At 48.0% G+C, this 13184-nt stretch overlaps 1 protein-coding gene across 1 annotated transcript in view; it reads left to right on the forward strand.

Moving 5' to 3' along the window:
* Window positions 1-13184, forward strand: part of TEX11 (testis expressed 11) — a 186875-nt gene that overhangs the window by 162425 nt on the left and 11266 nt on the right. The window contains exons 16-22 of the mRNA XM_044682860.1: window positions 2284-2370; window positions 3987-4057; window positions 5107-5223; window positions 7239-7311; window positions 10504-10653; window positions 11379-11487; window positions 12280-12400. Of these exons, the coding sequence (XP_044538795.1) occupies window positions 2284-2370; window positions 3987-4057; window positions 5107-5223; window positions 7239-7311; window positions 10504-10653; window positions 11379-11487; window positions 12280-12400 (728 nt within the window). The remainder of the gene's footprint in view (window positions 1-2283; window positions 2371-3986; window positions 4058-5106; window positions 5224-7238; window positions 7312-10503; window positions 10654-11378; window positions 11488-12279; window positions 12401-13184) is intronic.

The raw sequence follows: 13184 nt of genomic DNA on the forward strand, positions 1-13184 counted from the left end.
GACCTGGGGTCAATATCTGGATCAATGTTGGACACAACTTGGCTGTGTGACCTTGGGCAAGTCACTTAACATCTCTCTTGTGTCCTAAGCAACTCTCTAAAATGAAATTGCAGGGGTCAGCTGGGTAGCTCAGTGGATTGAGAGTCAGGCCTAGAGACGGGAGGTCCTGGGTTCAAATCCGGCCTCTGACACTTCCCAGCCGGGTGACCCTGGGCAAGTCATTTGACCCCCATTGCCTAGCCCTTACCACTCTTCTGCCTTGGAGCCAATATACAGTATTGACTCCAAGATGGAAGGTGAGAGTTTAAAAATAAAATAAAATAAAATAAAATAAAATAAAATAAAATGAAGTTGCAGGGAAGTCTCCAATCTAATCTGCATTGATAGAGAGGGAGTGTCTTTGTGTGGGAATTTCCTACACCAATGAAATCACAGGTCAAGATAAAAACCAAACAGAACCCAAAAGCTCAGCCCAGTAGAGACATGTCAAGGAGAGGACAGGGGTGAAAAATCAGTGGGAACTCAATAAATGGTAGGCTAACCTAGAGATACTCTTTCAATTCCCAATCTCTTTTCTTCTCTTCCCTCACTTCTTTCTCTTAAATTGATTGGTTCTGGATTGCCAAAAAAAAATATCTTCTCTTTCCTTTTTACTTCTCTCTTTTCCATTGTGTTATGATTAAAAATGATGAGGGCCGAGATCAAAAGGGAGAATAGTATTTTAATAAAAGCCATGCTGATAGAGATAAACTGACCACTCGCATGTAAGAAAAAACCTATTCCAACCTCACCTCAGCCATTTACCTTCCTCTCTCCTCGAGCTCAGGTAACTAAAGAGGAAGTTCCAAGTCACTCTCCCTACTTAAAATAGTCCCTCACCTTGAATACGTCATCCAAAACAGGAAACCCATGAAACCCGTTGGACCACGGGAAATGTAGTTTTAAGGACCCCCACAGGTCCACAGAAGTTTGTCAAACACTATATTGAGGTTCAATCCTTCCAAATAGAACCCCAGGTGATTTTAACTAACACAATTGAAAAAAAAAAAAAAAACAAAAAACTTCCCTCATTGGTCAAGGCTCAAACTTCAGGCCTTATTCCACCTCCTGAGTCCATCAATCTTTCTCTCAGGAGGCAGGTAACAGACTTGATCACTGGCATCATGCTAGATTACTGTATTGGTTATAGTTCTTAAAGTTTTCACAGTTGTTTATGGTTCTCCTGATTTAATTCAGTTCACTTTGTATCAGCCCATATAAATCTTCTCAGGTTTCTCTGATGCTGTCCCCTTCCTCATTTCTCACAGCACAATAGTATTCCATCACATCTTGGGCCCCAACTTGTTCAGCTATTCCACAATCAGTGGGCAGCACCTCTCCCCCAGTTTCCAGTTCTTGGACCCCACAAAAAGAATTGCTGTAGATATTTTGTACATGTGGGGCCTTTAGCTCGTCCTTTGATGCAGTTTTTTATGTGCAGTTTAGTGACAAGGCCTAAAGTCCTCAGTTACTTTCCTGAGTGGTCAGAGTTTGTGCATGGCTCCACTAAGAGTGCTTCAGTGGACCTGTTTTCCCTCAGCCTTTCCTACAATTTTCTTTTTTCTGTTTTTGTCCACTTGGCAAGTCTGACAGGCGAGTCTTCCCTTTTTTCTCATCATTCTGTTTTAAATGTTTATTTCTTCACTCTAATATTTATCTCCTTATCTCACCAGTGCCTTAGGAATGTACTAGCTGCATGGCCAAGGAAAAGGCATTTAATCTCTCTGAGCCCAAGTTTCTCCTCATTTGTACAAATGGAGCCAGGACGCATTGTTCTAATCTCATTGGGTCATGATGATGATTCAGTGAGAAAGGGCATGCTTAAATTGTGACAGAGAAGCTGGCCTGTCATGTCTGATGGTATTAATCATTCTGGCTTTCCAAAAGGTGAATGGATTCCCCAAAGTTGAGTCTTACTGAGCCTATTCTTTTTTTTTTTTAAACCCTTAACTTCGGTGTATTGTCTGATAGGTGGAAGAGTGGTGAGGGTGGGCAATGGGGGTCAAGTGACTTGCCCAGGGTCACACAGCTGGGAAGTGGCTGAGGCCGGATTTGAACCCAGGACCTCCCGTCTCTAGGCCTGACTCTCAATCCACTGAGCTACCCAGCTGCCCCCTTGAGCCTATTCTTATCTGAAGTTTCTTTTGGGGCGCACGCAGGTGCCGAGACTGAACTTTCTAGATTAGCGATTCTCTTTCAACGCCCAGTACAAAGCTTTGGTAGCATATTTTCCCTTTGATGCAGCCCACCAGAGACTTGCTGAGCCCGTAGCAAAAGAGAAACTGACTTTGGATGTGTGGACTAATGAAGCCCATTGGTTTCGAAAAATAGGTAAGAGATAGTCGGCCTATGGCAGAGTCGCCAATCGATTCTTCCCTCTCTTTCAGCTTTCTTTTCCCCTGCTTTGTCTCATCTCGCCCATTAGCCTCCAAATGTCAATAGCCACCACACGCTACATCTTGTGGAGGCAGTTGCCAGGGTGATGAGTGAGCAAAGAAGCCCAGAAATGTCACAACCCCAGCGGGCTCTGTTTGGCCCTTGCTGCCTAATAGCCAAGGTGCTAATTTAGCTCAGGGAGAAAATGGATGAAATGAAGCACTTCAGCTTTAGAAAAGAACGTCCACATTCTGATTGTAAAGCAGCTTCATGCTCTTGACCTTTGGAAAATGAGGAAAGCCATTTTCCAGTTCCCGAGAACCTCTCTCCTTTGGCTGAATTTTAATTTCGGGGCAGCAGAGCTCTCACCCAACTGCAGTATTGCTTAAAGGTGGCTCCCGCTACCCTTTCAGAAGCTGAGGTGATCACAATTTGTTTTGTTTGAGCCTCACTTTCTTCAACTGAATTTAACTTCTCCTGCCATTCATTGTTTCTAGTGCGTAGCATAAGAGAATGTCAGAATTGGAAGGGGTCTCCGAAGTAAGTCACTAGTCCCAAGGCGGCAAACATGTTCCCCCACAGGGCTGCTACAGGCAGTCCACAACACTCCTGAGGGAGGCCTGAACCACATTCAGATGTCACTGGCAAATGTTGAACAAAATCAGTGAAAATACAAGACAACAGAAACAGCATTACATTTTACAACTTAATTAGTTGCTATTCGACTTTGACATCACTGAGCAAGACCCCACTCCCTCAAAGAAGGGAGGAAACTGAGAAGATCCAGAGAAGGGAAGAGACTTGGCCAAGGTCACAAAGTAAACATTCTATAGTGAATGGAATAAGGGCTGAAACTACTGGAAGTTGAGGTCTATAGTTTGAGTCCTGGTTTTGCTGTAGCCTTGGGCAACTTATTTCCCTTTCCGAATCTCGGTTTCTTCTTTTGTAAAATGAGGGGATCGGACCTGATCTCTCCTATTCTATCCACATTTGTGATGTCTTCCTCTGATAACCTTGGCCTAGAATGTCGGTGCCCCTGGGCCTGTAGAGCCCCAGATCGAGCTGCTCCACTTGGGCCCTCCATTTGATGAGGCTTCTCACTAGGTTGTACATAAGGAGATCAGCTTTGCAGTCCCTAAAGTCTAAGTCTCATGGTGGAACCAGGACTCAAACCCAGACCTTTTTAGTCCCAAGCCAGTGCAGGTAAGGATCCGTAGGGAGTCTCCCAGAAGCATGTCATAGATAAGCCTCGATGATGTGTGTGCTTCACTTAGACTCCCCACCTCGACGCATTGATCCCTGTTGGCCAGCAGACTGAAGTTTGGGGCCTGAGAAACAGTAAGTTGTGGCCCACTGTGCAGAGAAGCATGGTAAGCCTACAGTTGATTCCATTTTTTTTCTAGCTCCCAAGAGCTAAGAAAACTTTCTTAAGTAAGAACTTTCAAGGCTCCTCTGAGTCCCCCAAGTATACTACCATGTCAGGATAAGGGGAGCAGTGAGTGTAATGGAATGTAGAGATGATGTCCAAAAGGCTTTCATTATGATACTCTGTCTGGTGTGTTTCCTTTGAGCCTGGAACTTGGCCATGCAAAATGAAAAGTGCCCAGGAACCATGCGAGACTTCTTCCTGCTTTCCTATGAGGTATGGTTGGTTTTCCTGCTGGGAATCTAAGAGCAGAGCTATGCCAAGTGCTAAGTGGAGAATAGGTCCAGCCCAAACCAAAGAGACCTTGCCAATGTCTGCCTGTAAGCAAGCATGGCTGGACTTGAGGTGGGGGTGCTCCTTGGGTGTGGGATGAGGAGAAACCCTCAAGTGTCCCCTAAGAGGATATAGCTCTTTCTTCCTACAGACTCCAGGATCCATCCTGAGACATAGCTGTGGCTGCCTTTGCTTTCCGAGTGCCTAGAAAGTCACAATTGGAAGGAGCCATAGAGGTCGTGGGGTTCAACCTTCTTAAGTTACAGAGTGGGAAATAGAGGCCCAGAGAGGGCCAGAGTAGGAGGGAGGGACTTGAAATGCTAGTGATAAGAATGGCAAGTATGCCAATCCCTGAGGAATCAGCAGGTATTGATGGTTAAGGCTAGTTATGGCCCTTTAACTTAAGTGAACTGGGCCCTGAGCTTGGCTCTCCCACTTCCCTGGTGGTTCCTCCTCTAGGCCTCAGTTTCTCTTTCTGTATGATGAGGGGTTTGGACCAGGGGATACTTGAGATTTACACTTGGCTTTGAGTGTTGTGCTGGGTTTTGTTATTTTACCCAGTGGGAGTCTGGGGAGTGTTCCCCCACCCCAAATGAAGGACAAAATTTGTCCAATTTGGTGTGTCCTCTTGGCCCAGATCCGTGAATTCATTGGTGTAGGAAACTCCAAATATCAGTTCTTTAATACCAAGAAGGACTCTGCTTATCACAAGGAATCATTTGGAAATGACAACACACACTGAGGAGAAAAATCACCCGATAAATGAACTCGGGGGCAGAAAGTGGTTCTTGCTGCTGGAAGGGTAGGATCCCCATGGGAAGGTATTGCAGACATCACAAAATCAGGGTGAAAAGAAAGCCTGAGCCTTGTTAATAAGAAAAGTGCTTGTGGGTCCAGGTGCCTTGTATTATGCTGTCCCAACAGGCCATGACTTATTCTTTTGGCCTGGCAGAGTTTTCACCATTCACTTGTGTTCTGCTTATTTTCCTCAGCTATCCCAGTTATGTCCCTCTGAGAAAACAGTTCTGATTTCCCAGAAGGCGTGCTTGCTGTTGGTGGCTGCTGCTGATTTAGAACTTGGGAGAAACGCTCCAGAAGCTTCCCAGCAGGTAAGGTATAGCAAAGATGAGAGTCCACTGTCTGACTAGAAAAGAAGTGGTGAGGGGATCATTTCCCTTCCGGCTTGCCTTCCATCTACCTCTGCTTTCACTCCCATCTTATTCCTCCTGAATTCTAAGACCCTGCTCGTCCTGGTCTCCTCCTCCTCCTAGTGGGTCAAGCAGCTTCTAAATTCCTTTGGCACCTGGCCTCGGGCAGCTCTGTCCTCTCTCGAGGGAACATTCTCTCCTGTATCTCTGAGGGCCTCCAGGACTTTTGCGCGAATCCTTCACTATTTCCTTGGGAGAGTTCATTCACTCTGGCAATGTTGACCAGGAAAGGGCTCGTAGGCTGACTTGCCCACGGTAAGAAATCAACTCGGTTCTCTCAGTCCAGGGCTCCATCTCATTCTGACATCTCTTCGAGATCTCATGAACTAACTCGAGCTAAGTCTGAATGAAAAATCACTGATGCCGGCTTCAAGGGGTGGAGTCAGCATTGGGGCTACACTTTTCTTTCTCCTGTTAGAAGCCAATTATTACCATTTGGCATCCTCTGATATTTTCAGATCCAGGCTTTCCACGTTACTATTAACTAGGCTTTTGGTCACTTACCTCCCGGACAAACAAACTCCATGGACCCCCGTCCTTCCTGCCTCACTTCTCTCCTGCCCTAGATCCAGAAGAGCCTGCCGTCTGGACCTTTAAGGACATTTAGCACAGTGTCCTCATTTTTGCAGTTGAGGAAACCGAGACCTCAAGTGCTTAAGTGGCTGAACAATGAGTAGAGCTGGATTACCTGCCATGACATTTCTTTTCCTGTCCCTTTTCCTTCTTCAGAACGCCCCTCTTTGAAGAAGCCTTTCCCACTTAACCGGGGGGGGGCCCTCAAAGTCTTAGGGCAGTTTTAAATATCCTTCTCTTATACCTGCCCAGAGATGGACATAGCCTGTCTGTGGCCCCTCGTCCCGATAAGCAGCTACTCTGTCTTTGGCCTTCTCCTAAAACACTTAGTTAGAATAGCCTTTGGAGGAAAGGAGAGGGATTCTGAGCTGCCTCCCTCTGTGGCTAGGGAGAGATTTCAGACTTGTGTTCTGTACTTAATGGGAGGGAGTTGGGATCTGGTCTTGGGATTCGTGTGTTTTGAAATAGCATCATCACCCCCTTTTTGCTGCTGCTGCTGAAACTGAGGCTGAGGGACTTGCTCACCGCCAGGATTTGAGCTAGTTATTACTGCCGTCAGTGGGGTAGGGTGGCTTCCTTTTTTTCACAAGCTCTCCTGTTGGAGAAATAGGCGTTAGGTGTTCACTCAGGGGTGTGCCTCAGTGCATCAGGCAGGCAAAAATGGGAAACCGTGAAAAATCTGCAAAAACTCCTGAGAAAAATCCCTACACTGACCATTCTGATTTCTTCTGTCTTTGCCTTGCCTTTTTATGGGTCTTTCCACAATCTTTTCCTAGAGCTAAAAAGGTCGTCCTCATCATTGAGCTTTCTTTGCCTTCCAGGTAGGCCATCAAGAATACCCAGTTCCCTTTGGTCTTCTGCATACAAACTGTATCACAGCTGAGGATTAGATCCCAGGGCTCTGAATGTCTCTGATGGGAGACTGCTGAGTTCTGGTGTGCTTGGAGGCCTGCCTCCTGTTCCCTGAGGCCCCAGGAATTGAGGCTGTTCCTCAGCTGAGGCCAGATGCATAGAGGCTGCACTCATTGTGTCCCAGTGGTTTCTTCCCTTATGTGTGAGCGGGAAGAGGAGAGGGGCAGGAGGAGGTGTCGGGGCATCCCTTAGATAATCTCAATCCCAGCAACTTAGAATTGTTTATCAGACTCACCAGCTGGGACATTGATATGCCCCCAGATTTCTTGCTGAGCCTCCTTCTTTTTTCCAGGGGTATTCGAGCCGTGCTCTTTACCAGGCTGCCAGAGAAATGGAGCCGATTTTCTGAGCTGCTTTCTTATAAATCGTTGTGAGATGTTGAGAATTTTTTATGTTGATTCTAACTGAATTCTATCCTTTTTGCTACATAGACTGAGCTGCTGACTCGTGCACTTGAGCATATACAAGCGTGCAAGGAAATCTCAAATGTCCTGAAATTAGCAGGTATGATGGGAGCTGGGAATTTGGTTAACATAATTACGTGCTTTCTTTAGAGCTGCCACTTCTGCCCAGCAATGCTGCCCTTGGGGCTGTTTCCCAAGGAGATGAGGGAAAAAGGAAAAGAACCTGGATGTTCTCAGATATTGGTAGCAGCTCTCCCTGTGGTAGCAGAGAACTAGAAATTGAGGGAATGTCCATCAGTTGGGGAATGGCTAAACAAGTTGTGGTCTATGATTCTGATGGAATACTACTGTGCCATAAGAAATGAAGAGAGGGCGGGCAGCTGGGTGGCTCAGCAGATTGAGAGCCAGGCCTAGAGACAGGAGGTCCTGGGTTCAAATGTGGCCTCAGACACTTCCCAGCTGGGTGACCCTGGGCAAGTCCCTTGACCCCCATGGCCCAGCCCTTACCACTCTTCTGCCCTGGAGCCAACACACAGTATTGATTCTAAGACGGGACTTGAGGGTTTAAAAAAAAGAAACGAGAGGGTTGGTCTTAGAAAAACCTAGAAAGACTTGCATGAAATAATGCGGAATGAAATGAGCAGAACCAAGAGAACGCCATATATAGCCACAGCAGTAGTGCTCAAAGGGTAACTGGGAATGACTCTGCTATTGCGAATAATCTGCTCATTCGGATCAACCAGGAAGGACCCAGGGATTCAAATGCTCTCCACCTCCAGAGGAAGAACTGATAGGGGGAAGTATGTGTTGTATGATCTCACACACACACACACACACACACACACACACACACACACACACACAGAGAAAATGTTTGCCTTCTCTAGCATAGGGTTGGAGGGAGAGGGAAGGAGACTCTTCAGAACTCAAATTGAGACAAGATGTCATTGGGAAATGCAAATATGATGGCGCCCGGAAAGGCCAGACAGAAAAGGAAGTGCCGTTTCCCACCTTACAGTGAGACCAACCCAGGAACGCCACTAGAAGCCGGAGCCGTTGATATTGAATTGCTCACTAGCAAAACCTAAAGGTTACAGATTCTCTCTAGACCATAACAAGACTTGGTAACTGATTTGAAAGGAGGGGAGAGAAGCCCAGAGTTTTTTCAGGGGCCGGCAGAAGTTGTGTGGCAGACAGAAAGGGGGAGCCTGATGATGGGGTCAAAGAAATGTCAGGGTCTGGCCCAGGGAGAAAGAAGCCATAAGCAGATGGCACAGAGAGACCCTGCTGCTCTAGGCTGAAACTTGCACTGGCTCCCCTCGAGACTGTCCATTCTGATTTCTCAGGGCGCTGGCCCTTTAAGTGGCTGATCAGGTCGCAGCTGTAAGGAGCTGGGGAACAAAACATGTCTTCTCTCTGTTGTGATTTGTCTCTCTTCTCCTTATCGTCGAGGCTTTGTCAAAGTGCTTTCTGTGTCCTGGGTTCGGTGCTCCACTGGTTCTCTTGCAGTCTTTTTGAGAACTGAAACATGTCCGTCTCTCTCTGTGACTTGTATGTGCCCTGTGGTTAACGTCTGATGAGCAAATCCTCGTGTGCCCTCCGAATGATCGCTTATGCGCTCTGGAGTCTGATGATTGACAGGACGGTGACGGAACCCTCTTTGGGGCACCAGATGTTGATGCGAGGGTTCTGACGCTGAGAGAAAAGGGGAGGGATGGGGAGAGAGAGAGAGAGATGCAGAGGGGGAAATACAGGAGTAGGGCCGGATGGGGGGTTATGCATAAACTCCGTTTAGTATGACAAAGAGGCAAGCTTTTGGAGAGCCAGGGAGAGGGAGAGGGAGGGAGGGCTCTATTAGGCAATTAGGTCCATATGTCAAGATATCCGGATATCGGTGAGACGTCTGCCTGCGAGGTGACAGAAAGATTTTGGTCTAAAAACGTTCCTAGGAACAGAGAACACAAACCTCTGTGGGGGCTTACCGAAACCCTCTGCGAATATGTCCCCAGATGAGATACGTGCAGCTCAGCCTTGTACACGAGCTTTGGCCCAGAGCTGCAGGGTCTCTCTGTGAGATTTGCTTATGGCTCTTTTCTCCCTGGGCCAGACCCTATCAGACCAGGAGGAGCAAGTTGGATGATGGTTCATTTGTGACAGGTAGAACTTTGTGGTTCAGGTTGGGTCGACCTTTAGGCAACTGGAGATGCAGGGTGGTGGCTCATGCGGAAAGGGGTCGGGGAGGCCTCTCCTTAGAGGGAGTAGTGATTGCCAAAAGCGAGCCAAGCAGAGAGCCCAGAACAGACTCTCCGGTAAGGGATCCGGAAGAGGATAAGGAACTAGCAAAGGAGATCTCAGAGGTGTGGCTGGAGAGGTAGGAAGAGGCCAGAGGAGGAAGCATGAGCTCCCCAAAGGGGTGAGTCACCAGTTCTGCCCAGAGAGAAGGGAGGGAATGCATAAAAGACCACTGGACAGAGGCATCAGGTCAGTTGGTAACCTTTGGCACATACTAAATGCTCATTGCCTGCTTGCTTGTCTGTCTGCCTTTGAGGGAGCCCCTTTCAGTGGCAGACACCCAGCTGCAAGGGGTTTAGGTCAGGCAGCTTTTTTAAATGGTTAGCAGTCAAGGCCCTGCACTCGGAGAGAGCTGGACTCCAAGCTGCCCAGGGCAGAAGGACCAAGGAGTAGAAAGAAGCCTTCCCCCCCCGCCCCCCCCCCGCCAATTCTTTTTAGGACTGGGGGGATTTGTATGTGTTTATAGGCAGAGAGGAAGGAGCCAGGGATGAAAAAGAAGCCAGGCTGGGTATAACTGTGTGGGGTAAAATGTTTCTCTCTCACCAGGTGGTTCCAGCAGAGGTGAGGTGGCCACTTGTCACAATACTCTAGGGGCTGTGTGGGCCCTCTGATTCACTGATGTGGGCTGCCTGCCATAGGCCTTTCCTTTCTCCTCTCTCCTGTTGAGTGACTACAGAGTCCAGGTTACATTATTAGAATCCCCCTGGGTGGGAGAGCCTACAGTGTTGCTTTGGCATTTTTTCAGGCCAGTGGTAAACCTGGCAGTGACTGCAGGAGCGTGGGTGCTGCTGCTAGCAAATGTGTCCAGGTTGTGGAAAGGATCTGAGGGCTGAGACATTCACGGGGGGAATATTTCTGCCTATGGGGGCTGAAATAACCTTTGAGTTGTGAATGAAATTCATTTTCCTGCCTAAGCAAAGCTCCCTAGCAGAGCACTTAGAGCAGGAGAGAACAATGGACTGTAATCACTGAGTGGCCGGCTTTTCTACCTCTTCCTCAGGGGACGGCTCCAAGGATCCAATTGAGAATTTGCTTCTCCTTTATGAAATTGAAGCTAGAGCCAAGCTGAATGATGCAGGCCTGACCAGCCTCCTGGAGTCCGTGTGGGAGCTGCCTCAATTAGAGACTAAAATACTAGAGACGATCGCCTGTAAGGACTATAGAGGAGTGGCCATTTCTGAGCCTACTTCTTAGCCTTTCTTCACTCCAGCCCTGCCCTCCCCACAGTAGAACCTCTCTTTCGACAAAGAAGCTTGATGTTGCCCTGGCAACTGCACGTGTGTCATACTTTGTGCTCCCCCCTAGTGAGAGCAGGAAAAGTGTTTTCTCATGAGTCCTCTGGGACCAAGACTAGACACTGTGTATATAGTCCGTTCTTTCCGTTTATACTGGTATCATCTCCACAGATATTGTTCTCTGGGTTCTGCTTTTCCCCCTGGCCTCAGGCCATGCAGGATTGAGCCTTTCTTTGCCCATTTTGGGGACTGTTAACATATCCCTGCCCACTCCAGGACTCCTCGTTGTAGACTTGCTATCTCCTCTCTCTTTGAGAAAGCCCTTCATTTCCATCTAAGGACCCAAGAGAGGGAGGGACAGACAGACAGACACACACACACACATTCACACTCTAAAAGTCCTCACTGAGTGTTGAAGGAGGAGGAGATAAATCCCAGACAATAGCCCGGCGCCTCTGCCATGGAGAAGGAAGCAGCGATGGATTTGTCATTATGGAAAATGAGTTTTCTTGATTTCAAACCATCTTGCTTGAGGAGGCTCTAGACCACAAGAGATAGGAAGAGGCTTTGCTAGGGATAATGTTCAGAGGATGTTGCTGTCTTTCCTAAGAACTTCTCCCCTTCCCCCTTGTTTTTAAAGCTGTAGCAATGGAGCACCCCGCCCACTATCCGGACCTCGCAAAAAAGGCCTTGAAAAAGGCTCTCTCTCTCTACCTGCAAGGAGAGTCCGTCGATGTGGGGACATTCAGGTGAGTGAGTGAGTGCTTGCACGTCTGGGCTAGGTCAGGTTAGCAGGCATGTATTGAGTCCCCACTCTAGAGGTCACTTGAAATGATAGCCAGACAGAAAGGGCAGCAGGAGACAAAGAGCCTGCCCTTTATATGTCCCTCGATGGGCCCCGAGGCCCATGGGAATGGCCCAAAGACTTTCTGAGGGCAGGAAGGGGGAGCCTGCAAATTCAGATACTTGGTACAAGGTCCGTGCTGACCAGCTCGTGCTGGAGTCAGTGCCTGCCACTCTGTCCAGTTCCTCTAGCTTTCCCTTGCCTCAAGGAGTCTGTTCCCTTTCTAGGACCAGGGCAGAGAGGAAGGACAGCTCGTCTCTGTGTGTTAGCATGATGTCAAGGTTCGATGGGGCGTCTGCAGAATTGCAGGCTAAGACTTGAGTTCTTCATGTACATACGTGGGAGAAATGTGCTACTTGTCCTTTCCTCTGCGGAATCGAATCATTCCACTCTCCCTGTTCAAGGATACCAGAGAGAGTATCTCCTGGAAACGGTCCGATATTTTCTTGCCTGCTTAAGGAATCAAAGAGCTTCTTTAAGTAAATTGGACCAACACATAAAACAGAATGACCCACAGCCCCGCGGGATGAGGCAGGCCAGGCAGGCCCTTCAAGTCCTAGGCCGAGAGGTTGTAGTTGTGAACCAAGAGAGCCCTTTGGATACTGGGCGTCTCGTATCTCATTGATCCTCTAGCAGCTAGAGTCTAGCCTACGAGGTTCCGTTCTCTTTTGGCATATGTTTTCTCTTTGATTGCCAGCAAATGTCTGCACAGCTTCATTAACCTTTCCATGCCAGAAGGGGTGTTGAGTACAGATGTATGTTCCCTGCAAGACATTTGGAGTGCCTTCGAAGATGCCCTTCGTGTGATCAGCCACTCAGTAAGTCAAGCTAAGGGACTCTGTGTGACGAAGCTAGATACCGAAAACAAACCTCAAGCTGTCCCAGCTTCAGTCTCACCTGCATTTTTCTCTACTTATCCTCTGATTCAGGCCCCAGTCCAGAACTGCCAGAGAGACAGTTCCTCCTTCTTCTTCCACTGCCACCAGGGATCCTGGCAGCGAATTCAGGTTAGGGCACATTAGTAGCAGTGTGGGGTCCAGAGCAAGAGACATGACAGCTCCACTCCACTCGCCCCTGGTCAGATCACATCTGGGGTAATATTATGTGAAGTCCTGGCTATCCCATTTTAAGAAGGCACATTGATGAGCGAGCTGGGCAAGTAGGACAGTGAGAAGACTCAAAACTATGGAGGAGGGGGCAGCTGGGTAGCTCAGTGAATTGAGAGCCAGGCCTAGAGACGGGAGGTCCTGGGTTCAAATCTGGCCTCAGACACCTCCCAGCTGTGTGACCCTGGGCAGGTCACTTGACCCCCATTGCCTACCTTTACCACTCTTCTGCCTTGGAGCCAATATACAGTATTGACTCCAAGACGAAAGGTGAGGGTTTTAAATTTAAAAACAACAACAACAACAAAAAAAACACCACCACCACCACCACCACCAATAAAGCTATGGAGGAATTGGGAGGATTTAGTTGAGAGAACCAAAGATTTAGTAGGGACCCAAGACATGTCATGTAGAAGAGGCACTGAATGTTGGTCGGTAACCATTTAAGCACCCACTATGTGCCAGGCTCTGTACTAGGTGCTAGAGATACAAAGAA

This window comes from Gracilinanus agilis, chromosome X, assembly GCF_016433145.1.
Source record: "Gracilinanus agilis isolate LMUSP501 chromosome X, AgileGrace, whole genome shotgun sequence".
In the NCBI taxonomy this organism is placed as follows: Eukaryota; Metazoa; Chordata; class Mammalia; order Didelphimorphia; family Didelphidae; genus Gracilinanus; species Gracilinanus agilis.